Genomic DNA, 27613 nt, shown 5'->3' with positions numbered 1-27613 from the left:
CACAGCATGTCCTCTGATAACAAGGACTGCCACGGGAGACTCGGGTGCTGCTGGGGGACAGCAGTCCTGTGTCCCCAGGAAAGGAGAGGAAAGCTCACTTGGCCTGTGCTGCGGGGAGAAAATCACAGCCCCCGGACTGTGAGACAAACTCCTGCCCTGATCTTTCAAGAGAGGAAAGTGGCTCAGAGAGGGTGGACGGTTTGCCCCAGACGCCCCGTGGTGGCCTCCCTACCCTTGTCCACAAGCTGCCTCCAGCGCCGGGCCCACTCGGTGAGCTGCTGCGCGTACGCCTTCTCAATGCGCGCCCGCTCGTGCAGGCAGTTCATGAGGTCTGTGCACAGACGGTGGCCGTCGTCGATCCGCCGCACGGTCCGCTTGTAGTTCCCGACCTAGGAGACAGAGCCACACTGAGCGCCGGACCTCCACGCTGGCCAGCTCTTGGGCGCTTACGCCCCCTCCCGCTTCAAAGGCCCCCTGCATTGTTAGATGACAAGCTACCACTGGCAGGAGCAGACAAAACCGCGATTAGGAGCTTCTGCACCACCCATGGGCCAGGGAGGGAAGCAAGCCAGTGTGAGAAGGTTTGTGCGGGAGGGAAGTGAGGGGCTGAGGGCACCCAAGGGGGATCTCACAGACAGGACCAGGGACAGCTTCCCAGAGTAGGCAATGTCTAACTAGAAAGATGGAAAACAACAATAGAAACAGAATTTTTTAGTTGCTCAGATTAAAGTGATTTTATAATTAACATTAGAGACCCCTGGCTAAAGGCCTTTGGAGCATTACTGGAATTAGCAGGTTCTCAGGTGTCTACTGGCTTGATGTCACCATATGCTGGATTATTACTTCGCAATTAGAGCCAACAAACGCTATTTCCCACCTACTGAGCACCCACCACGTCAGGCACCACAGGAGGTGTTTTACACGCCAAATACTGCCTCTGCCTTAATGAGCAGCAGTAACTGTACCCATGTTAAGATGAGGACAGCAAGGCTCAAGGAAGTTTCACTGTTTGTCAGGACCCCACAGTAGCAGCCTTAGAGGCTGGGCTGCTGCTGAGAGTTTTCCACATGCTTCCAGGTTGGGGCTTGATGGCAAAGCTCAGGCTCTATCTGCTTTGACAAGGGCCAAGGTGTGGCTTGACTACTTTTTCTCACATATGAGAGTTAGCTAATCTAAATTATAAATAATATAAGAGTAATTGGGAAAATATTAGTGGCTAATGTGGAGTGAAAAATCAAAGCATTTCATGTGCTTTATTCTCTGACCTGCTGATTAGAAAGGATACCATGTAGCTGATACTGGAGCCCTTGCAGGAAATACGACAGAAAAATATAATCTGCTGTATTTGCAACCCGTTCTTCCCGCTGTCTTTAAAAAACGTAGTCACATTTTTTCCAGTTTTGCAATTTCTAAAGGTCTCTGCCTGAAAACACTCTCCGACATAAATCACAGCAAGATCCTCTATGACCCACCTCCCAGAATATTGGAAATAAAAGCAAAAATAAACAAATGGGACCTAATGAAACTTAAAAGCTTTTGCACAACAAAGGAAACTATAAGTAAGGTGAAAAGACAGCCCTCAGATTGGGAGAAAATAATAGCAAATGAAGAAACAGACAAAGGATTAATCTCAAAAATATACAAGCAACTCCTGAAGCTCAATTCCAGAAAAATAAATGACCCAATCAAAAAATGGGCTAAAGAACTAAACAGACATTTCTCCAAAGAAGACATACAGATGGCTAACAAACACATGAAAAGATGCTCAACATCACTCATTATCAGAGAAATGCAAATCAAAACCACAATGAGGTACCATTACACGCCAGTCAGGATGGCTGCTATCCAAAAGTCTACAAGCCATAAGTGCTGGAGAGGGTGTGGAGAAAAAGGAACCCTCTTACACTGTTGGTGGTAATGCAAACTAGTACAGCCACTATGGAAAACAGTGTGGAGATTTCTTAAAAAACTGGAAATAGAACCCATATGACCCAGCAATCCCACTTCTGGGCATACACACTGAGGAAACCAGATCTGAAAGAGACATGTGCACCCCAATGTTCATCGCAGCACTGTTTATAATAGCCAGGACATGGAAGCAACCTAGATGCCCATCAGCAGATGAATGGATAAGGAAGCTGTGGTACATATACACCATGGAATATTACTCAGCTGTTAAAAAGAACTCATTTGAATCAGTTCTAATGAGATGGATGAAACTGGAGCCCATTATACAGAGTGAAGTCAGCCAGAAAGATAAAGAACATTACAGCATACTAACACATATATATGGAATTTAGAAAGATGGCAATGATAACCCTATATGCAAAACAGAAAAAGAGACACAGAAGTACAGAACAGACTTTTGAACTCTGTGGGAGAAGGCGAGGGTGGGATGTTTCGAAAGAACAGCATGTATATTATCTACAGTGAAACAGATCACCAGCCCAGGTGGGATGCACGAGACAAGTGCTCGGGCCTGGTGCACTGGGAAGACCCAGAGGAATTGGGTGGAGAGGGAGGTGGGAGAGGGGATCGGGATGGGGAATACATGTAAATCCATGGCTGATTCATGTCAATGTATGACAAAACCCACTGAAATGTTGTGAAGTAATTAGCCTCCAACTAATTAAAAAAAAAAAAAAAAAGATTCAAATTGTAAAAAAAATAAAAAAATAAAGGTCTCTGCATGGCTGAGCACTCTCGTATTTCATCTCTGTTTAGGGTCGATCTGGACGTTCCTAGAGAACATGGAAGACTAGTACACACTTCTACCGAAAAGGGTACAGTCCTCTCTCTGCCCTGTACCTCTGACTGATGAACAGTTCAAATGACCTGAGTTCCTCCATCTCGTGCTGAGTTAGCCAGGTGAAGAGGCTATAGTGGAGCAGCAGGAAGATCTTGCAAAGAGACAGAACACATGGAGACAGGCATCGGTAGAGCAGGGGACTGTGGTCCCTTCAGGAAAAGCTGTCCTTGAGGCCAGAACTCTGGACAGGCTGAGATGGCCCCACTCCCATGGGAACCAGAATCCTGGGGAACAGCAGCTCACCAAGACACAGAAGCTGAACCTGAGCTTCCAACTCCATCCTTTAGCGGCCCCTTTTTAGGAAGGAGAAAGCAAGCATTTCACAACCAGTCAGAAGTGACTTCACATGTTCACTTCCCTTAAAATAGGGCCTTGCTGTCATTTTGAAATTTACAGCAGGAAGAAAAACATAATCAACAAAACACAAACTTGGTATTGCTGAACTGATGGCAAAAAGAGCTAAGACAGTGGCAGCTCGACACAGACTTGACAGCCGACATGAAATCATGATGCAGACCTGGTTTTCATCTCACTGTTACCAAAAATATTCAAATTGGCAATCAGTATTAAAATATGTTGGCTCCCCAGAAACCTGTCTACCTCTTTGCTTTTCAAAACTCTTGTGAAAAGCTTTAGGGAAAAGGAAAAGATATTTCTTAACAAGGTACACACAGGTTACAGCCCTTTGCATTGGCATATATCGTACATAAATACCGTTCATCTTTAAATGACAACTCTAGAAATCTGAAAAGCAGCAAGGAATGCAAAGGATGTTTCTGAAAGCATATAGGTTTAAATGCTGGCACTGCTGGGGCCAAGGGGACAGGGGAGTGTTCATGACAACAGGCGCCCAGACACCCCTGCAACATCTGCCTGCTGCTCTCTGCTCAGGGCAAAGGCTGCATGTGGGCTGGAGACAGGCCATCACTTCAGTCTACACACAGGGACATTCATCAGGTATCAATCCATCTCCACCTCCACAGACCACAAAGAAGAGAGCAGGGTGTTGACAGAATGAAGATAGTCTGACAGCATGGAGACCTGGCCCTGAGAAGTCCATCAGAACCTGAACATGCACACAGAATGCTGGGGGATGACTAGAGACTTGGTGGGGCTGGGTGCAGTGGGTGGCGTGGGAGGTGGGGTCAGTCAGACAGTGAAAAATCTTGAGGGTCGGGCCATCATCCTGAGGGGTGCTGTACTCAGGGAATGGTGGGGTGTAGGAGGGGGAAGCCCTGGAGGGTAGGTCTGAGTAACCTGCTGACTCCGGGGTACAACAGTGGGGATGGGAGCAGGAAAGCAGGAGAAAGGAAGCATGCTGTCCTCCAGGTGGCAGGTGGGGGTGGACAGAGGCAGCAAGACTCAGCTCCTGGGCACCGCGGGTGGTGGTTCCTGCAGGCTGGACTCATCATGCAGAAGGAGCAGAACCCATCCTTCCCAGAGCTCCCCAGAAACCACTTTCCCACCTCCCTCCACCCAACCGCCTGGTCCTGCCTGGGGCTCCCTGGAAACCTGACCGGCCCGCTGTCCTACTGCACTAAGCACATCTCAGCTGCTCTACCCTTCCTACCCACAGGCCCCCACTGGGTCTGGGCTGCCTGTGTGTTTGGCTCTCCCCTGCCCCCAGGCCTGAGAACCCAGTGTCAGATGAGCCTTGGTTTGTTTGGGTCAGCTAAACGGAGTCTGAGGCTGGAGTTGGGAGAAACATCTGCATAACAGGGGATCAGAGCAGAGACGGTGGACTCTGCCTGAAATCCCGCGGGCTTGTAATTACAGGGGTGCTGGGAAGGGTGGTTCAAACAGGTTGCTCCAGTTCCTCATGCAAACTCTGGGTGTAAACAGTCTGGAGCTGCCTCTCACAAGGACACTGGAGAAGGTTTGCTTCTCTGACTTCACGGCCTGTTTACCTTGGCCAACTCCTTTCTGTGGAACACGGTGGCCAAAGGCAACAGGAAGGCTGGAGGATTTGGAAGCAGGTCAATGGGACCCCCCAGGACCCCAAGTGGATGTGCGGGAACGTGAACACGGGTGCACAGCTCCTACCACCAGTCCACCCCCAGTGCCGGCTCAGTTACCATCTCCCGTGGGAACTGTGGGCCAACAGGTCAGGGAACCTAGACGGTCACGTCACAGACATCTTCCACTTTGCTCCTTTTACCCTTCTCTTTGGTTGGTGACCATCAAGCCCATTTCCCAGACAAATTACCTGATTACAACCAAAGCTCCAGGGTGAATTCAGTGGCCTGAGTGAGAAGAGAACGGGGCAGAACACCCCAAAGCTCATGTTCTCCCACCCCATGCTGCCTCGGCCCTGAGGCGTGAACCTTCACACCCGTGGCTCAATATCACAAAGAATCCCGGTGGAGTCTGGGTGTCCCCAGGAGCCCGAGGGAACTTTTGGCTGTCTCACTGTTGACTTGATGCACAACACAGAGGGGCTCCTAGGCCCGGGCCCCGGACCACCCTGCGCTCCCCTAGCTGGCCCCTCTGCCCGTGTGCAGACCAGAGCCCACAGCACACAACCCCACACACCTTCTGACTGTGCCCTAACGGCATGGACCTTTGTCTTCCTCATCGACCATTCTTTCCTGACTGCCTTCCACTCACTGGGTCTCAGCGGGCACTCAATAAAAATGTGAAATGTTAAATCAGAGACAGACTAGAAGAAAACGGAGACAAACACCCTTGTGACTTAGGGCAGTGGAGGATCCCTTAAGCAAACTTTCAGAAGTAAAAGCCATGAGTGTACACACACACACACAAATTAAGGATTTCTGTTCTGAAACCAACAATACGGACAAAGTTAACAGATTCAAATGCTGACTGCTCGTTTGGCAAGTAGACAGTGTTGACAAGGGACTAAAATCTGGAATATCCCAGGAAATCCTATATATTAATATCAACATGAAACAGAGGTCCCTGGGGGAGATGGGCAAAAGTGTGAAGTGGTAACTTCAGAGAGATGTAAAAGTCCGCAGGACTAATGGCCTGAGTGAGATGCTCATGCTCGTGGGACTTGGAGGAATGCCCATGAGAGCAGCAAGACAGTTCTTTACCTCAACAGACAGGTACACGGATAGAGCGGGAAATGCCCAGTGTGGGGCAGAGCTGGGCACACAGGACCCCTTCTGAATACACTGGTGGAAAAACAGCCTGGGGCAAGCTTGGGACAGCCAGGCAGTAATTAAGTCACTAAGCATACACTGCAGAAGGAAACAGCAACCCATTCCAGTTATTCTTGCCTGGAAAGTCCCAGGGACAGGATCGCCTGCACCCGCAGACAGGCGACACCAATTCCCCACCACAGGGTCCTGCTGGTGGGTCCACTTGGGGGCCACGAGGGCCCTTCCAAACACTGTCCCCATGCTCTGCAGTTGCAGCCTGCTCCACACAGGTCACAGTGGTGCATGTTGAGCTCCCTGGCCAGCTGGACTGCAAGCCCCGTGGTAACGGGCCCCGCACACAGAGGTTTTCCATCAGCAGCGGCATCATAATAGAGCACACCTGTACTCTGCTAGTCAGCATGCTCGCAGCTCCACATGTCACCTCATGTAATCCTGTGACGGTCCCAGGCAGTGAGATTTTACAGAAAAGGAAACAGGTTTGAAGAAGCAAAGTCACTCATAGTCATGCGACCGAAAGGAGGCAAGATCCCACCTTCCAGAATCTTCCTCAGGCTGAGGCGAGAGAGGGTGCAGAGCCCAGGCTTACCGGGTCAATCTCAGGTGATGTGTCTGCTTCCAAACAGCCCTGCAGGTTCCAGGAAAGGCCACAGATGACCTTGGTTTTACCCTCAGAATGCTCATGGCCTTTAACCTGTGACCCTGCGGGCCCAACACAACTGCTCTCTCTACACCCTGGACAGGCAAGTCCAAGAGTGAGCCAGCTGTGCCAAGCTGACTGGACAAGAAAGAAAGGCTGCTGATGGTGGCCCTCCAGGCAAGAGCACAGAGTCAGCAACAAATGCTTCACCCAAAGCTGCTCCAGGATGCCTAAGGCTCCAGGGTTTTCTCAACCACCTTGAAAGACAAGCCTTTAGGAATTCCTTAATTACAGGCCTGCAGACATGGGCTGAGTGGGCCTTGGCTATATTGTTTGAATCCATCAGCCCCTGGCCCTCTCTGATGAGGCCACCTTCCCTCCACCTCCTCTCATGAGGGGAGCCAAAAAGAACTGGCCCTGCCCTAACAGAAAAGATTGGGTCTTTCTGCCTGCATTTCTGTCCCTTCAGCTGTACCTCTGCTTTTAGACTGGGGTAGCCATCACACAATAAATCCTGGCCATTTCTTCAAGTTGTCCATTCAGACACAACAGGAAGAGAGGAGACAGGATCAGAGGATCTCTGAGGGACTGTCACAATTCCAGGATTTCTAATTCAACAGTCTGTCACTGCCGCCAGCTGGCTGGCTACCTCTTGGAGCACTCATGACTCAGTGATTGAGGGTCTGGCAATATCCTCTTGCCACTCACAAACATGGGGTGAACACCTACTGTGTGCCAACGACTATGCCAGGGACCAGGGATGCAATGGTGAACAAACTGTCATGGTCTCTGCTTTTGTGGGACTTGTGGTCAAGTAACAAGTACAGATGGTGACGACTTCTGGAAGGAACACTCCAGGTGGTCAGGGCTACCTGGAGGAGGGGGAAGTCTGAGGTAAGAGCAGAAGGGACCTCCAGGGCAAGGCTCCTTTTTGAAGACTTGAGGTTGAGGCCCACAAAGCTTGAGCTCCACGCCATGCCACCCCCGCTGGGAAGGTCCCCTCTCTGTTACTCTTGCAGTGGTGTCTGCTGTCACATGCAGAATGTGGCAACATGGGGGGTTTGCAGGCAGGGACTGTGCCTTTATTCTCCTCCCTCCACTGTGCCAGGCACACAGAAAGCACCTTCTAACATGTTCTCAGTGCCCGAATGGTGCTGGGAGCGGAGATTCCGTTCTGTGTAGACATGAGGGGACTGGGAAGTTGCTGAGTGCCCAGTGAGAGGCACAGGCAATGAAGTAAGTCATGCTCCTTTATTCATTTTTCTCAATCCAATGAGTCCTTGAGTTCTCCCCACGAAAGCTAAAAATCAGCTCTCAGAACATGTCATCAGATACACACTCCACAGATGACAAATGAACAACTAATTCTGCCAAGCACAGACCAGCAGAAGAGCCTCGCAGTTCTTTCACAGTATTCACCCGGCTTTCAGTCAAATTCAGGTCCAGGTCAGTGTCTAAGTCCCTGGTGTCCAGGCAGCTGAGAGGGCTCCGGGAGCGGCCCTGCTGTGCCCGCTTGCTGCTGACACTTGCGGAGTCCTCAGTAGATGCCACATCCGTTCACACCAGCAGGGCCTCTTTCTCAGGCACCCTTCTTCAGTCCATCCCAATCTCTAGTCTGAACCTCCCTTTCCTAACAGGAGGTCACATCTGATCTTAAGGCTGTAAGATCTGGGACATGTGTTTGAAAACACCAAAGAGTGAGGGGTATGCTTGGAGAACTGTGAACTCTGTGCCTTGCTCTCAAACTGTCTATGGGTGCCCTCGTTTCTACAGGAGCCCACCCCCAGTTCTCCAACCTACCCTCCAGCTCACCCCCCCCATCTGGGCTCCCAACTCACCCTGCCCTGGAAAAGAAGGTCTTGGAGCTCCTCACCTCAGTGCTACCCTAAACCTGACCAGGCTCCCTATTCTCAAAACAGGATACTAACTCAGTTCTCCTGGCAGGGCCCTGAGAGGGTCAGACGTGGAGGTTCCTTGCCGGCCTGCCACTGCTGCTGTTCATTTAACAGCCTCCATTCCCAGCCTCCTCGAGCCCAATCTGTGTGCTCTGGCTCAGCTCTGACCCGCGCTGGTCCTGCCTCTGCCTTGGGCCTCACTCTGGCCCAACTCCTGGTTTTCAGTTCTCACCCCCAACATTTCCCAGACTCACCTCCTGTTCCTGGAATTTGTACTCAAGTAGGAGGGTGAAGAAGATGAGGCTCATTACCCTGCAAGGCACCTTTTGCTGTTTTGAGCATGTTATAGCACAAACCCCGAACTTCAACGTTAAAGATGACTGCATTATCATCCTTTAATCTAAATGCTCAAAATGACAAACTGAAAAATGGACGAAGGGGAAACTGAGAGATTCCAATTTTCAGACATAACTCAAAGGCAGAACAAAATAACATAGAGAGGAAGGATGTGTTTAAAAAAAGTTTGTTTCAGACCCAACCTCCTCAAGACTGGCTGGCCAGGCTCACTGCACTCTGCCCCTCCAGGAAACATTGCTCAGATGTCAGGATAAAGGCCCAGTGATGCCTGGGGACTTGCCTGAGCACAGAACATGCCGCACTTGTGAGCCATCGCGCTGAAGACCCTGCACGGAGCGCTGTCTCCCCAGCACACGTGTGCGTGCACACAGTCCTTCAGCCGAGCGCCTGGGAAGCGGCAGGAGCACTTGGCTGCCTGGTGACAGCTCACTGCCCTCTTACATTCCCCCTCACACTCCAGCAGGTGCTGTGAGAGTTGCTGCCAACCCAGACAGTGAGATCGGTTCCAGCTCTGTAAGTAACGGCTCGCTGAAGACCAAGCCGCTTCTGGCAGAAACTCCAGCAGTGAAAGGAACCCCCAGGGTAAAAAGCCAAGTGATCTAGCGCAGAAAGTGTCAGATTGGAAAAGTGAGAACAAACAGCACTTTCTGCAGGGAGCACCCCCTTCAATGCTCACCCCCTCCTCCACTTGCTGCTTCCACAGTATCCCACCCCGTCCTGGCCCACCTTTCATGACTCCCGTTTAAAAAAAACCAAACACCCTGCCCCACAAGACACAGCTCCTTCACCCCGCCTCTGTGCCTGGGTCCCTTAGCACTAAGCTCACTGCACCCACACTGCACACGTGTATACAGACGTCTCAAGGCAGCTAAGCCACCACAGGCTGCTTGAGCTCTCAGGACTTCTCCAGTTCTAAAAGCATGCATTTCTGTTTGTTACTGAGTAGAAACAGAAAATGTTTTCTCCCACAGGGCTTACACAAATTACTTTTGCCATCACTGAAATCAAGTGAGAAAATAAAAATTAATCTTCAGAGGATAAGCTTGATGCAAAAAAATCCTGACTGTTCAATTCTTTCCAGGAAAACACGGAGTGATTCTTTGCCAGGTGTTTACAACAATGGTGTTTAGACAGGGGAGGTACAAGCCTGCAGTGAGCAGAAGAAAGACCACCTGATTTGTCTGCCTTCACCTGTCTCCACAAGTGTGACGTTCATGCGTGAAAAGGAGACACCAGTCGGTCTCGGGAGTCATCTGGCCCCTGGCCCCGCAGACGCTATCTCTAGTCCTCACACCCTCCCTGGGAAGCAGGGATTAGCAATGCTGTGTTCCTCCCAGGACTCTGAGCAGGTCATCTCTCTCCTCTGAGCCCTCAGGGTTACACAACAATGAATGTTCCCAGACAGGGGGCGACTTCACGTCAAAGCAGAGGCATTTGAGTATGTGGCATCTCTGCAAACGAACATGTCTCTTCTCGCTCCCAGGAGGCCATAAGCAAAGGCAGGAAAGCATTCTAGAGAGCAAGGGCTTGAGCCCCCAGCTGGCACAGTCCCCACCCGGGTCTCAGTTTCCCCACCTGTAAAGTGGAGCTCACGATCGGTGAGGGCTGAGAGCACCCGTGGAAAGCAGAGCAGGGGCCTGGCACAGAGCAAGTGTGCAGCAAGTGCCAGCCCCATCACTGAGTTTCATTTCTAAACTCATCCCGGGTCAGAACTCACAGAGAGTACACGGGCCGGAAGCACACAGCTTACGTGCACACGGGCTCGATGACTTAGCAGCGTGCACACACCCAGGTGTGGGGTACAGGGCGTGACAAAAATCACTGCTCAGCGTGGCTGGAGCCCGGGCCAGAGCTCCTGGCGTCCAGCAGCTCCCAGCACATGATCAAGTCCTAGCTACACAAAAGTCACAGTTTCACTTTGAAGGCGATGCAAAAAAGTGAAGCTTCCCGTGCAGGGCAGGAATCACGCAAGGTTGCTTTTCTGATGGGCTGCCCTGGCTGCAGGGAGGACAACAGGTGGAGCACCTGGTGGTACAGGGAGGCTGGTACCCTAAGCCTTGGTCATGGCTCAACAGACACCAGGGCTTGCTTGTAAGAATGAATCGATGGATCTGTTTGGAAACTGTGGTGAAATAAAGGCAAGCCACCAGCCTGCTGGGAGCTCTGTCTGAGCACTGTGGGGTGAGGAGCAGGCCGACACACCTACAGCACGGTTGCTGTGCAGGGCGGGCCCCCCAGATCTGTGTGTGTGGGCGGGGGGCAGGCAGAGGACACTTGGAAGGACCACTGCTGCCCAGAGGCAAGGAGACGGTCGCTTTCACCCCCTCCTGCTTCCATTTACAGCACCCGCGCTGCTGCCCAGGACTGCCCGCCATGAATGATGGCTCTGGGGTCCCAAGACTCTGCACTCATTTCGGGACCCCAGGACTCAGCGCAGGGCCTGGCTTGTGGTAGATGCCAAATCAGGCTTTATGGAATCCACGAACCTAGGGCAGCAGCATCTTCAAAATGTTACCTACAAAACTGGTCTTGAAGGGTGGGAACAAGGCATCCCATGCCACACGGACGGCTTTCCAGACAAAACCCTGATGCCCGAGATGTTCTCACGTGCTGTGCCACATCCACAGTGCTCAAGTCTGAGAGGAACTGCAGAGAGAAACTTCTCTGAAGCAGACGGCAAATACTAGTCACGTGCCAACTCTTCGGGGCTAACGTTCTACAGCAAGACATTTATGTCCTCATCTCCAAAATACTCTCCTCCGAGGCCCCCTGTGCCCATGGAGAGTGCTCACAGCCAGCCCCAACCTGGTGTCATCCAGGGAGGCCTGAGCTCTAACGGCAGCACCGCTGACAGCTGAACAGGGCTCCTCCTCAGGCATGTGAGCTGGAGGCGGGGCCGGACCCGGACGTCAGCAGGCTGCCCTCCCAGCCTGGCCCCCAGGAGCCCTCAGAGACTGAGGCGGCAGCCCCAAACCCACCTGCCAGGGCAGAGGGCGGCCAGGCTTCCCTGGTGGCGCTGGGAGAGCACCGTGGCCTGAAGCCTCAGCTCTCTCTGTGCCCCAGCCTCCAGAGCCAGAGAGGAGACCCAGAGGCAGGGCCTGGAAGTGGAGATGTGGGGGTGCGCCTGCAGGCTCCCCGAGTGAGAATGAGCTAGAGGACTTGCCAGAAGCTTCCCTCGCTGGGAAGCCTGTGGGCAGGATGTCCAGGCTCAAACTTCAGCCAGTTGGCGGCTAAAGGAGTCACCCTCTTGGGGAACCACCTCCACTCGGCCTCAACCTATCTACGCCCACATGACTGCTCAGCCCCAAACAGGCCATTGACCCCAAAGACGTCAAGACCCTCAGCCTCTGCAGGACCATGCTTACTGCAATCTGCAGATGCTGCTCCAGCCTAGAATGCTGTCCCTCCCCCGGCTCCCAGCCCCACCCACCCCACACGCCTTCTCAGGTGAGGCCAGCAGCAGGGCCCTCTCTGAGCACCATGACACCGAGGGCAAAGCTGTGGCTTGGCCTCACTGCCCTCATTCTCCGTGGAGGCCACCGTCCTTTCTCCTCCAGCTCCTCCACTGTGGGGATCAGCTCCCCACCCTCCTCGCTTCTGAATGGTTTCCTACCGTGTTGCAGTGTTGGGGATACAGAAAGCGTCCCCTCCAAATACCCACTACTTCTGGCTGATATGTCCCTGCGAGTAATCTCTCCTCCTCCCAAGAGTACCGCTTGTTCATTCATCCATCTGGCGAACATCTAAGTGCTTAGTCAGCACCAACCCTGCCCATCATCCATGCCACCTTTCCTGCTCCCTCCTCCAGGGGGAGCCCCACTGCCCCCCCCCACGCCCCGCCCCCGCCATGTGCCCCAGCAAATTCTACAGCGCCTCCCACAATGATCCCTGTGTCTCCTGCCTCAGGGAGCTTACTTCCGAATGTCACAGCCACAGGCTCCTGCAGGGCAGGGCCACGTCTCTCCTGTGCAGGCGCGCAGCCAGCATGCAGAAGAAGCCAGCATGATCCAGTTACGCGCTGGGTTACTCAGTCAGCGCCTTGTGGTGGCAAGGGGTAAAATCAGGCACAAAAGACTTTCCACCTCGAGACTTCAATGCTTTCCTTCAACAGCCCTGTGGAGTCACACCCGTAAGAAGTGGCCTTCCACGGGAAAGAGGGACCTTGCCGGCAGCCTGGAGACATGCAGCTGGCAGCGTGCACTTGGGTCACTCAGAGCTGACTCGGCTGAGCAATCACATCTCCACTCAGGGCACGACCGTCAAGTGGGCGGGGGGAGAGGCACTGCTGATCTGTACGAGCTGAAGAGCAACGTCAGGGACAGCACCACCAGATGAGCAGAGCCTGTCTAGAAAATAAACCCATTTGCCTTTGTATCCTTCGGATGAGAAATGTTCTTGTCTACTGACATCACAGTTAAGAATTTAACAGGGAGCCTAGGGGCTTACATCAGTGACAGGGCTTGTTCAAGCCACTTGACTTAATATATGCTGACAATACACACTGCAACTTTCACCTACATTTTATTTTTTTAACAAGCAGCTGAAGACTTCTGCAATAGAACTATATTTAGCTACTTAATTTTTCCACAGGAGTTTCTGACATCAACTGGGTAATTAAGACAGTGCTGACCAACACACCCCACAGGAACAGACTGTACATTGTGTATGTGTGTGTGTGATGACCCCCACCCCTTGCATCAGAGGGACAGAGCTCCCAGCCGGCACCTGTCTTGATGCCTGACACCACTTTACATGTATTCATTCCCTAACTTGGGCTTCCCTGGTGGCTCAGGTGGTAAAGAATCCGCCTGCAATGCAGGAGACCAAGGTTCGATCCTGGGGTTGGGAAGATCCGCTGGAGAAGGGAACAGCTACCCACTTCAGTATTCTGGTCTGGAGAATTCCATGGACTGTATAGTCCATGGGGTCACAAACAGTTGGACACGACTGAGTGACTTTCACTTTTACTTTCACTCCCTAACTCTCACAATGATAGGATGTGGCTACTGTTATTATCCCCATTTTACAGACTGGGAAATTTGAGGATAAGAAGAAGTAGTAACTTGCCTAAAGCTACACACATACACACAGAGTAAGTGACAAGGCAGGGAGTCACACCCAGGCCACTTGGTTCCCAAGCCTGTGTCTGAACCTGTCCCTGGCCTCTGCAGGCCCACCCCTCACAAGGCCTTCTGTGTGTGCTAGCCTCCTGTACTTCAGGCAGGCGCTGACTGAGGCCAATGGCCCTGTCACCACAGTTACCAAACAGGAGGTTTCCCCATGACTGTAAAGGATTCTGCCGATAGTTTCAAATCAGTGTTGAGATGGGTGAGGACCTGCATTTCTAAAGGCCGGCTTCACAGGAGCTCACAGGGAGGCTCTGCAGTCAGTGCCAGGTCCCCCAGGGCTTCCACGATGCTGGCGAGGCCACGGGCTCCAGGGCCCAGCAAGCGGGGCCCCAGCTGTCTGTGAACCCAGACCTGCCTATGGGCCATGCAGGTCCTGAATCCCAGTCACGTCCCCGAGGCACCTCCACCTGCATCTCAGAACTCCCTGTACTGATCCAGCTTCACTACCAACCCTCCTGCACGCCGTAAGAGTGCACCTGACCACGCCAAGGGCCTGCTGCTGCTGAGCGGCTGGGATGTGCCCACAACTCTGTGGCTGCCTTTGCTGAGGTGTTTCCCAGATCACACGCGCCACTCTGGCTACCAAGACTGAGCTCCAGCCCGGATCCCCACCAGGAAGGCTACTGAGGAACAGGGACTCAGGTGGTCACACTTTTCACGTGAACTCACGGGGCCCAGCACACAGTAGGTGCTCAATAAACACTGACTTCTAATAAAATGATGTAGTCAGCTAAAAGGCAATGATGACCTTTCCCCCAGTACACAGAGAAGAAAAGTGTTGACAGAAGTTTGAGCTGGGCTCCTGTGATCACTTGTCTGTGTTAGACTGTAATATTGTTTGATGTTAGACACAATCGCACACCTAATTAATCACACACCTAATTAATCTAAGTTCCCAGAACTTCTCTGTGCTTGTCTCCAGCAGACCGCAGGCTCCACCATGGGGCTCTGCAACACTTGGGCCTTTTGTCTCAAAAAGCACCCAGGGCACCCAGGAAAGCACCGCAGGGCTCCGATGTTGCCATTCTTGTTTCCTGGTGGCAGCCTCCGCTGAAGACCAGTACCATCATCCCTCTTAGAGTTGAAAACCCTGAAGCTCAGATCAGTCAAGCAACTTGCCCAAGGTCACACAGATGGCTAGTAATGGCACAGCTGGGATCAGAACCCGGAGCTTTCCAATTATAAAGCCAGTGCTCTTTCTACTAAGCCCACAGCTGCTGGGATGGTTCCAGGGGTTTTGACATGTGTTTAGTTGCGAAGTCGTGTCCAACTCTTTTGTGACCCCGTGGACTGTAACCCGCCCAGGCTCCTCTCTCCATGGAATTTCCCAGGCAAGAATACTGGAGTAAGTGGCCATTTCCTTTTCTGGGGGATCTTCCCCACATCTCCTGCATTGGAAGGTGGATTCTTTACCACTGAGCTACCTGGGAAGCCCAAGTAGCCACATAAACAAGATTTCATGGACTCCGTTTTATCCAGCAGGTAACAAGTAAGTGCCCAGTGGCTCAGCGGTAAAGAATCTGCCTGCCAATGCAGCAGATGTGGGGAAGATCCCTGGGTCAGGAAGATACCCTGGAGAAGAAAATGGCAACTCACTCCAATACTGTTGCCTGGGAAATCCCAGGGATACAGGAGCCTGGTGAGCCATGGGGTTGCAAAGAGTCGGACATGACTGAGCAACTAAACAACACAAAGAAATAAGTGGGGCTCAGGAAGAAGGACCTCCATTAAAAAACAAACAAAAAACCCAAGCCACAACATAATCTGATTAGGAAAGGAATTTGTTGCAGGCACAGACAAGAAGATGCTCCAAGAAATTCAAGGGCAGTTTGTTCAGCCTCCTGGCCACTTGTCTGCATTGCCCAACATGACGTCACATCACAACCATCCATTTTTCTACAAAACTCAAGAGTAATACCACTTCTGAGACCAAGCCTGGTAATTAGTGTATGTAATTTCAAGTCACAGCAGGGTTAGCATGGAAAGGAAGCGATGAGGATGGACAACCTGATAAGACCTTAATGAACACCTCTAACCTCTTCTGTTATCAAACTTTTCTAGCAAGATAAGCTTACCATCCTCACAGAGAGCTAGGCCATACTCGCTGCCACTTAGATCGGAGGCCTGGCTAGTTCTGGTGTATGTTCATCTCGTCACCCCAGCCCCAGTCAATAAAGAGGGGGTGTTAGGCACCACTGGCTTGGTCTCTGCATTCATCTGGAAGAAACCATGGGCATTACCTCCCAGAAGCTGTCGCTGGACACTTCGACTCCAACGGAATCATCGTAAGTGACAGACATCTTTCCAAAGGGTGAGGGAGCAGCAGGGAGTGCTTAAATTAGAGGTCCGCTTCAGATGCTCAAAATCTGTGGACACACCTATAAAAGAAAAAACACAACATTGCAGGTTTTAAATCCCCACTATAAGGAAGCAAGCTGGCTCCATTTCACAACTCCGATTTCCGTGACCGCCTTCAGGGCAGCACCATCTGCAGTGCCTCCTTCAGGTGAGAGAAAGCCAACACACTCCAAACTCAGCACTGACATATGTGTGCGTGTTATATGTGTGGTGTGCATTTCACATCAACAAGTAAACCTTTGCAACATCTTACTGAAGACTTCGAAGAGCTTTCTGAAGAACAATCTGCATACTTAAATCAACAGGCTGATAGCCTTAATGCCTCATCCCTTGGAGAAAGAGGCAGAGACCCTGTGGGGATGACAGGCAAAAGCAGAGTTGCTGCATCTCTGGGCTCGCCCTGTTTCAGCCTGTCCTACTCATCCCATAGGACAAGGACCTGGGGCAAAATGTGAGTGGAAATAATCCACCTTTGACACCTGACTCCACTCGCCAGTTCCCACTGGGCTTTGCTTGTCTTGGGCACAGTTTCCCTCTTCCCATGACTGGCTCATCTCAGCCACTGAGGCCCTGGATTCAGACTGGTTTATTCTGACACAGTCCGTGTGAGGGTCAGCTAGAAAGACTGAAGACAAACAAGCTAAAGTGATTGTCTCTGAGCAATGATTCAATGATCTAAATCCAAGTGAGGGCAACAGGGTGATTATTTCCCCTGCTAGGAGGAAGAAGTTGAAGGACTCCTGCTACATTCACAAGCACAAATCACACTGATGGAATGACCCATCCACAGCCCCATGAGATTCCCTGACTTCTTAGTGACAGAGTGAGACTCCAGCCTCCTTCACAGCACCCTGCATTCAGATCTCACAGCCAGAGATCTGAAACGCTCTTACCACAGTCAGGAGACCACTGAGCCATGGGAGGGAGAAGGCAGAGTGATCTACACTGTTACACTCACAGGTGCCAGACTCTATTCTAGGCACCTTCTCATGCTATCACACTTAATCCTGTGACTCCCTGTGAGGCAGTCTAGAAGCACAGGAAGGAGCACGAGCTGCCTGGGCTCTAATCCCAGACGTGCTACTCACTAGCCAGGCAACAGTGGGCAGGGTACCTAACCTCTCTGTGCCTCAATGGCCTTATCTTGTAAACAAGAGACAATAATGTAACCCGTATCACAGAATTACTGTGAGGGTCCAACACAGCTGGACATATGGGGGGAACACTGCATGCTCCCGAGTAAGTGACACATACTAAGTCACACTGTAATTATTATTAGATAGTAGGTATAATCACTTTCATCTATACTTTACAGCTGATAAAACTGAGGTTAAGGGAGGCTAGGTAACTGGTCCATGGTCACCCAAGCAGGACACCAACTGTGCCTGCTTATGAAGGTACTGTTTTCTATCATACTAAGAGGTTTTCTAGAAACAATCTCAAGTTTAAATAAACCAGGTGTCTTATAACCTAAGATCTAACTGGATTAAAAGGTTTAATCTGATGGATTTCCAGCTTCCAAACTTGAACACAGCCCCCTATTCTCAATACACTTAGAGAGCAAGTTATGGTGCCTTGTGGTCAAGCACCCCACACGCCTGCACTCCATAACCAGACAAAGCGGCCTGAGTGCCACACATACTCTGCCTGTCAGGACACTGGCAGGACCTCTGCTCCACAGTCACAGAGGCAGCGTGTCCTCTTGACCCTGGATATCGCAATGGCTGGCAGGCTTCGCAGGCCAGGGCCCCAGTGCTGCATCTCACAGTATTCCTTTCTGGTGGGATCCCATGCTCTGAGCCAGGGCTCTCCTAGAAGCACCCCAGCCCACAACTGCAGCAGCAGAGAGTTTTCTAACCAGAGCAGCTGGTCTCTGTTTCAAGCTTCTCAGGGAATATCTGAGCTCTGGCTCAGGCGAGTCTCAAAGTGGCCAAATCTAGCCACTGGCTAAGCTGCCTGGCCAGCCCCGGGGAGCAGCTGCAGGGAGCAGGTGCAGAGGAGAGCGGGTGCCTGCTCTGGGCAGAGAAGCAACTTGACACCTGGAAAAGTTCATTTTCAGGAATTCATTTTTTGCCTGGGTTCAGTCCTGGCTTAGACACTAACAGAAGATCAGTTCTGCACAAGATTGATTAAGAGCCTGTGAAGTGCCAGCATATTAAAAAGCAGAGACATCACTTCGCTGACAATGGCTCATATAATAAAAGTTATGATTTTTCCAGTAGTAATGTATGGATGTGAGACTTGGACCATAAAGAAGACTGAGCGCCAAAGAAGTGATATGTTCGAATTGTGGTGCTGGAGAAGACCCTTGAGAGTCCCTTGGACTGCAAGGAGATCAAACCAGTCCATCCTAAAGGAAATCAACCCTAAATATTCATTGGAAGGACTGATGCTGGAGCTCCAATACTTTGGCCACCTGATGCAAAGAGCTGACTCAGTGGAAAAGACCCTGATGCTGGGAAAGATTGAAGGTGGGAGGAGAAGGGGGCGACAGAGGATGAGATGGTTGGATGGCATCACCAACTTGATGGACAAGAGTTTGAGCAAGCTCCAGGAATTGGTGATAAGACAGGGAAACCTGATGTGCTGCAATCCATGGGGTCACAAAGAGTTGGACATGACTGAGTGACTGAACTGAGCTGACCTGACCTGGGACCTTATCTTCCCATCAAAAGTATAGAAAAAACAAATTGAGACTTGAGAACAAGAAAATCCTAAGTGTACAAATCATCAGCCCTTCTCCTCCCACTGCTGAAAAACACATCGGTGGTCCCCCATGTGTAACCTGGGTACATAGCAGGTCCTCAGAAGATGACTGCTGAATACATTCTAAGAGACTTTCTTCAGGAATCCAGACATGACTGAGGTGGGGGAAACAGCTCCCAGATCTCTGGGTTCCAGTGACCTCAGCTGCTGATGGATGTAAACACTGTGAGTCAGTACGTACCAAGCTGCTTTAGTCATGTCTGTCTCTTTGCAACCCTATGGGCCATAGCTCGCCAGGCTCCTCTGTCCATGAGACTCTCCAGGCAAGGGTACTGGAGTGGGTGCCATGCCCACCTCCAGGGTCTTCCCAACCCAGGGATTGAATCTGCATCTCCTAAGTCTCTTAGCAGATGGGTTCTTTACCACTAGTGCCACCTGGGAAGCCCCTAGTCAGAGCCATTCCTAAAACGGTGGGCAGAATCTCAAAGATTAATGGAGGCTGCCAAGGGTGCCCTTGGTCCAACCTGAGAGCTGGCATAACTTCTCTCCTCCCATCTGGGCCTGATTAAAGATATCAGGTAAGCAATGGTACACATTACATAAGTACATTCAGCTCCCCCTTAATGCCCTTAATTTGTTCCAAGAAATAAAAACAGAACAAGTCATTAGGTCAAAAGGCTATTACTATAAAGCAAGAACATTCCGAGAAAAGGCGCATGTAGCTTGCGCGTGCATGCTAAATCACTCAGTCGTGCCTGACTCTTTGTGACCCCATGGGCTATAACCCGCCAGGCTCCTCTATCCATGGGATTCTCCAGGCAAGAATATTAGAGTGGGTTGCCATGCCCTCCTCTAGGGGATCTTCCTGATGCAGAGATCAAACCCATGACTAATGTCTCCCACATTGGCAGGCAGGTTCTCTACCACTAGTGCCTCATCTACCCTCAAAGTCAGCCTTGGAGAAGCCATCTCTAATCCTCTGTGACTTCAGAAGGCAGAGAAGAAGGGAGGCATCCTCGCTGTTGCCCACACACAACACTAGCCTGGCCTGTGCTACCCTGCAGGCCTGGCCGTGAGCACATGCTGGGTCTAGGGTTTGTTCCTCCTTCCTTATCCAGGGTGGGAGATTCTTCATTGATTAATGAAGTGACTACAATTTCTTCTAAGCCACTATCTGGCCCAGAGTGAGGAGAGAATCATTCCTTCAGTAGGAGTGGATTTCCCATTCATTCTACAAACCGGTGTTTGAGAACTTACTACGTGCCAGCCACTCTAAGCCCCATGACAGGACTGACACAGCCCCTGCAGGCCCAGGAAAGTGAAAACAGTGGCGAGTGTGAACAGGGCTAGAGCAGAGATAAATGAGGTGCTATACGAGAGTGGAAGAAAGCTCTTGTGGAGGCAGAATGGTCATGCCTCTCTGAGGACCCAAGGTGGAGAGCAAGTGGGTGTGTAAAGGACAGGGGAGGGGTCTTTGCAGCAGAGGGCGGCCCCTGGGAACAAAGGTGCCAGCAGCAGCCACAACAGGGCAGGAGCCCACAGACCTGCCTGAGGCGGCACTGAGGACTCCAGGGGGGATGGAGCTGCAGGGCAACCAGGATCTTCCATCTGCTAACAGATAACAATTCAAGCCTCAAGTAGCTGCGAGACGCACTACTGAAAATCAAGCACGCATACGCATGGTCTTCCATACCTGTCCTAACCTGCGCTACCTCATAGCCTTGATCCAACTAGTTCTTCTAAAACTTTTCCTACAGATAAACTCACCCAAAGGTCAAAGGTAGGTATTCACGGTGGTACTGATTTTAATAGCAGGAAGAATAAGATACCAAAAGCCATCTCACTGTGCATCAAGAATCAAAAGTGCTGATACAGCTCTGGAGCGGAACACAGGCAGCCAGAGGAGAAGGGGCAGCGGACTGTGTGTACAGCCGCGGATGAAGGATGCAACAGTGTTCCTGCATATCAAGTGGGATGAAGTGTAACACCATAGATACAGTCTGATCCCACTGGTATTAAAACACAATCGGGGGACTTCCCTGGTGGTCCAGAGGTTAAGACTCCACACTCCCAATGCAGGGGGCCCAGGTTCGATCCTTGGTAAGGGAACTAGATCCCATATACCAGAGCTAAGACCCAGTGCAGCCAACCCCCCCCCCCCCACATAATCAGGTACCCACCAAAGTATGTCAATGTGCAGAAAGTCCCAGTGGGTCTCAAACTTGTGGCAGTGGGGAGCAAACTTCCATAGTTTACCTCGTAAACCTTCTAAACTACTTGAAAATTTTGACTATCACCATGTAATATTTTTAGGATACAAAAACCCGTTAATGAAAATACCTCACTTTGTTTTGTCAGTGGCCTGTGCAGGAATGAAGGAGCGGCCCTCTGCACCACAGCTCCGAAAGAGGACCGACCAGCCCCCCTTGAGCCCCGACAGCTCTGCCCGCGAGAAGCACCTCTCCACTGCACGGCCGCAGTCATCTCCCCGTGGGCTCCTGGCTCCCCTGCCTTTCAGTTTATTCTCAACACAGTGACCTTCCACAACTCAAGTCAGACCACAGAGCAGTCACTCAGTGAAAACTCGCCGGGTGCATTCAGGATGAGAAAAGTTGAAGTGAAAAGTCTGGGCAATTTTGATTCATACAGACTGAAGATCCACAGATGGGAAATAACTGGGGCATTTATGGGAAGATGTTTTGGCTCCAGTGGTTAGAATTCTTTATAAACACTACTGCACACATTAAACTAAACTGCATCTGGTTTAGCGACCGCAGTGGGGGCTGTGTGGCTCAGGGCGGGGCTGTCTACCACCAGCCACACAGGAAGCCCTTCTCCCGCTCAGCCCCGGGGGCCGACCACCAGCAGGGCCCACAAGCTGCTAGGAATCCTCTGCTTCCAGCCTCAGTTCAGGCTCTGTCTGTATGTCCAGTCAGTTCCTCCTAAGAAAGGATGCGGTTGCCTGCTTTTCTTTAGCCCTCAAGCCACCTCCCACATGGGGGCTGCTCAGAGGGTAAGACCTGAGGTAATACACTGCTTTACACAACCGACAAAGCGGGAACACTTGTTTTTTTTTAATGGCTCAAATGTGCAGCACAGCCTATTTTGTTTCCAATGATTTCATCTGGAAAACTGAACATTCCTCAAAGGAAGAGATAGAGATCAGCAAATAAAGTGACTTATATCTCTGGAACGTTGTGTAGTGCGCGTACCTCAACCATGGGAAACCGCTCCCTCTGAGGGAGACACGCTGAGGCCACGGCTCGGCAAGTCCCACGCCCGGATTGGGTGGGTAGGGTCCTCCAGAAGCACGTACCAGGGGCGGGGGCGGTGTGCAGAGTGGGCCAGACACACTCAAAAGTACTTCCAGAGATTAACAAGGCTGTCAGCCTCTCACAGGAAATGGCAACCCACTCCAGTGTTCTTGTCTGGAGAATCCCAGGGACGGGGGAGCCTGGTGGGCTGCCATCTATGGGGTTGCACAGAGTCGGACACGACTGAAGTGACTTAGCAGCAGCAGCACCAGCCTCTCTCACAGACAGAGCTTGCTGTTGCCCTGAAAACCACCTCCTGAAACTTGGGAGCATCTCATTTTGTCTAGTCAATACTACAGGGCCTCTTTCTCTGACAGAAAACAATCATGTTGGGTTAGGTGAGAGACAAACACATTTTTCTAAACAGGGATGCTATTCCCACTGTCAGATGTGACACTGCTCTTGCGCAGCACGGCATCAATTCCAAAGCAGGCGCATTCCCGCCCAGCTGTGACGGCCTGGCTCCCAGAGCTTTGCTCATTCGACTCACCTTATACTGCTGAACCTGTGACACTTTCACGTCCAAATGTCTATTCCTTTGGCTACCGCAGGGCTGTCAAAACCAACAAGGGCTCCTCTCAGTGGGGCTCAGTTCCGCCAGCTGCATTCTCATTACTCAACCCTTTCCTCTGTCATCTACAGTCTGTCTGTGCTGCAATCACAGCAAACAAGCCATCCTGCGGTTGGCTTTTCTCAGTTGCATAATGAGCATTTCCCCTGTTGTCCGTGCTGTCTCCCCATCGCTCCTAACAACTACATGACGTCACGTCTTGGCCCACATCGCGCCCGGCCCCCACGGTCAGTAGCCTTGGGGACCTGGGTCTTTCCCAGTCAGCGCCAAGACTGGGGGAAGGTCACAGTACACACAGCTCCCCACTCTGTCCTGTTACTTCACCAGGGGCTCTGGGCTCACACATTCTAACGATATTTGGTGAACCTCTCAAATGTAGTTTAAAAATCGAGAGTTCGATCCAACATCCTCAATCTACATGTACGGGGGAGACTACACACTCAAAAAAGATACCCTGAGAGGCACAGGAGAAAAAATGACTTCAAAACACACCGTGGCCCTTTTGGGGGCTTCCTTGTTTCACACGATGAATCTGAGGACATTTTAGAAGATGAAATAGCACTGACAATATTACACATGAATAAGAAACAGATAGAAAAGGGAAAAGAAAAGAATAAGTGCCTGTAAAAAGGATACTTCAGCTGTAGCGGGGGACAAAGGCGCCTCATCACAGCTTCTAATTTCTCACTTAGTAAATACAGATATCAGACATCCTGGGGTCTTTTGTTTGATTTTAAAAGCTTCTGGTAAACATTTATGAGGGGGACTTCCCCAGTGGTCCAGTGGCTGAGACTCCAAGCTCCCAATGCCGGGGGCCCAGGTTCAATTCCTGATCAGTGAACTAGATTCCACACACCCCAACTAAAGATCCCACAAGCCACAGGGAAGATCAAAGATGCCGTGCGACACAACTAAGACCTGGCACAGCCAAACAAACGATCTTTTTAAATTTGTGAAGCTTTACATTTGAAATTCCTTTGATGTACACATTTTCAAAACGTTCAGGACTCACTCCATTCAACCTTTCCCAGACACAGCTATCCACAACTGGATATCCTGGTGGGCTGACGTCCTTTCACCTAGAGGGAGGTTGTCAATGCCTGCACACAATTAATTCCCCCTAACAGGCAGCAATGGGACTGGTTCATCTGTCTGGTTTAGGGTATCACTGGGTATACATTGCCGGGAATGCCAATTTTTAAATAAAAATACACATAGATATTTATATACCTCAAATAAACAAACCCAATAAAGCTACACTGATCGCATTTAATTTTTGATGATTCAGAAGTCATTTTTCACTCTTATGAAGGGCTCTTACAGCCAAAATTTGGAAGACTCCCCCCAAATTTGCCACACAAACAGCTGTGGAACCTTGGGCATTTTCTCAACATTCCACTGCTGCTGCTGCTGCTAAGTCGCTTCAGTCGTGTCCAACTCTGTGCAACCCCACAGATGGCAGCCCACCAGGCTCCTCTGTCCCTGGGATTCTCCAGGAAAGAACACTGGAGTGGGTTGCCATTTCCTTCTCCAGTGCATGAAAGTGAAAAGTGAAAGTGAAGTTGCTCAGTCATGTCCGACTCTTAGCGACACCATGGACTACAGCCTACCAGGCTCCTCTGTCCATGGGATTTTCCAGGCGAGAGTACTGGAGTGGGTTGCCATTGCCTTCTCTGAACATTCCACTACCTTCAACTAAAGAGTGCGAGACAAAGCAAACTGTTAGATTTCTTTGAGTTTAAAATGTTTTAGAAGAGCCTCCTACTGGCAATAGATGATAAGAGAATTTGAGTGGACTCAAGCCAAGTCATCCTAAGAGTAAGGTCATTTGCAATAACCTTCACTGCTGACTTTCCTGGTGGTCCAGCGGTTAAGACTCTGCACTTTCACTGCAAGGGGCACAGGTTTGATTGATCCCTGGTTGGGGAACTAAGATTCCGCATACCACACAGCGTGGCCAAAAAGCTTTAAAAAAAAAGAGAGAGAGAGAGAGAAGAATGAACAGCATGCTGACAAAAACAAAAAAACACCACCATGATTTGGGTCATCCAGTTTTTCTATCTGGTTTGAGCCAATGGGAAAATTTAAGAATTACAAAATGAAAGCTTCTGACAGTTCAGGTTCAAAAGTAAATTTATCATTTTAAGTGAAGTTAAGTCAGAGAAATACAAATATCATATGATATCACTTATATGTGGAATCTTAAAAACTGATACAAATGAACTTATTTACAAAACAGAAACAGACTCACAGACTTAGAAAACAAACTTCCGGTTACCAAAGGGGAAAGGGAGGGACAACACCTAAGTAGGAGCTTGGGATTAACACACACACACTACTATACATAAAATAATTAAAAAGGGCCTACTGCAGAGTACAGAGACCTCTACTCAAAACTCTGTGATAACCTACATGGGGTAAGATTCTCAAAAACAAGAAAAAAAGATATATGTATAACTGAAGCACTTTGCTATACACCCGAAACACAACATTGTAAATCAACTATACTCTAATATAAAATAAAAATCACAAAACAAATCTGACCTTGAAGTACCTAATCTTAGAAACAGATGCTAAATGTATAGTGTGATGATTACTAATGAGATATTAGACTTGTTTGAATACTTTAATTTGAACTAACATTCAAGCTCCTAGGAATTCTTTGTGACTTAAATGTATTAACATGTGCTTCCTTGATTAAAAGAATGAAAATATTAAGTAAATGAAAGTAATAAACTGAGAAACCTCACTACTAAGGCTTCAGCAGATGCAGCAAAGGTGTAACAGCATTTGGGCAAAAGTAGGGGATGAGGGGCCATTTCTGTTATCAGTTACTATGGCGAACAGGGGCACTGGTAACACATGAGCTGATATAATAATTTACTGGACTAAAACATCAAGTCTGATAGGGACCAGGATGGGTAGAAGGAAGATGCCAAGTAGAGCAAAACAGGAAACCTGTCAAGCCTAGGACAGCAGGGGAAAAGACCAGGAAAAAAGGGGGGTCCAAAGCTGGCCATGGCTCAGGCAGTCCTGACCCTCACAAGGGTCTCACATGGTCAGCATCCACAAGCCCAATGGCCATCAGACATGCATCAGCGAGGGTGGAACTCTAACCTGGATAGTCCAGTACTGTCTCCCATCTTTTCTTCCCTCAGCCCACGTTTACAAGCCCTCATCAATTTGCAGACACTGGGGAGAGTTGTGAGGTGTTCACACCTGCATTCAGAGTGGTGTGGGATGCAGTCTCCATCCTCAGCAGATGGCAGAATTAACAAGTCAATATTTATTGAGCGCTTCCTAGGTGCTGGGCACCATTCATTCTCAGAACAGTGCTACCAGGAAGCTACTATAACTCTCATTTTACAGATGAAGAAATAAGGCACAAAAGTGCTACAATAACTTGATCAAGGCCACAGAGCTAGGAAGCAGTAGAAAAGTTAAAGTGTTAGTCACTCAGTCGTGTCCAACTCTTTGTGACCCCAGGGACTATAGCCCACCAGGTTCCTCTGTCCAAGGAATTCTCCAGGCAAGAATACTGGGGTGGGTTGCCATGCCCCTCGTTCCAGTGGAAGTAGTAGAGCTGGGATTCAAACCCAGGTGAGGAGACCCAGAGCCTGCCCCTGCACCAGGCTATGCTTCCTCCTACGACACGGGCGATGGAAGATGAAGGAGAGGAGAGGTTAGGAATGTGAGCATGACTCCAACAAAACAAAAGATGGGGGCTTGATGGGATAGCACTCTAACCAAGGCTCCAACAAGGGCAGGCTGTCGGCATCATTCATTCATTCTGCGGTCACCAAGCACCCGTGGAGGGGCCCTGCTCTGGAAGCACGCCTGCTCAAGAGCTCAGGTGGCTGAGGAGGGAGATGAACACACAGCCCACACCTGCCTCACTCAGGATGAACTCCCGAGGTGGGCACAGTGCCCAGCATGACAAGGCAGTAATGAGAGAATGAACGAACAACAAATGAATCTCTGTGGCACACTAGCAAGATAACTATGGGCAAGTTTCTTAACCTCTCTGAGCCTCAGTTTCCTCATCTAAAAAATAAAACCAATACTTCCTATTACTCCTTGGGATTGTTACACGGATGAAATACCTCAGTCCAGGGTGGAAACAGCTGCTCTCCATCATGGTACTGAGGAAGGCAGGAATAGGATGTCCAGAGCAGGCACTTTCCCAGCCTGGGGACGCCAAGCTGAACCCTAGGGGCCAATGGGAAGCAGGCGGGTGTACACGCACAGGGGCAGGGTGTTCCAGACAGAAGAATCCTTGTGGAAAGGTGGGGGGTGGGGGAGATGGGGTAGGCAGGGGGCACAGGCCACCCAGGCTTCAAGGATTAGACAGCAAGGCGGGCGCACACCCTGAAACAGGAACAGTGAGGAGGGAAGGAGGAACTGGTGTCACACTTCTATACAAAAATCCCCATGTGGTTCAACTTGATGAGTTTCTCGTAACTTGTAATCTTCCTGCTGCTGGCTATGCTGAGAACTTTTACACACTATTAACTACATGTTTTAAATGACAGGATCACACAGAGATCATTTGATTATAATTAACGACCAGAGTGCACCTATTTACACAATAGCTCTCCTCACAAAGAGCCCAGAAAACCTGACAGAATCCCAAATTACTAGGAAGGCAGGTGGTATTAATTACTCTAAAATGTCAAAGATAAAATGAAAACAAAAGTTTAATGTTTTTCCAA

General features: G+C 50.2%; 1 protein-coding gene across 2 annotated transcripts in view; it reads right to left on the bottom strand.

The window, feature by feature from the left end:
* PACSIN2 (protein kinase C and casein kinase substrate in neurons 2) overlaps positions 1 to 27613 on the bottom strand; it is a 110483-nt gene that overhangs the window by 19003 nt on the left and 63867 nt on the right. For both annotated transcript variants that reach the window (XM_061124380.1, XM_061124381.1), the window contains exons 2-3: positions 16193 to 16330; positions 233 to 389 (exon numbers count right to left, since the gene is read on the bottom strand). In XM_061124380.1, the coding sequence (XP_060980363.1) occupies positions 233 to 389; positions 16193 to 16252 (217 nt within the window). In that variant the 5' untranslated portion in view covers positions 16253 to 16330. The remainder of the gene's footprint in view (positions 1 to 232; positions 390 to 16192; positions 16331 to 27613) is intronic.

Source organism: Dama dama, chromosome 22 (genome assembly GCF_033118175.1).
Source record: "Dama dama isolate Ldn47 chromosome 22, ASM3311817v1, whole genome shotgun sequence".
Lineage (NCBI taxonomy): Eukaryota > Metazoa > Chordata > Mammalia > Artiodactyla > Cervidae > Dama > Dama dama.
This window is presented reverse-complemented; position numbering and strand designations above follow the sequence as displayed.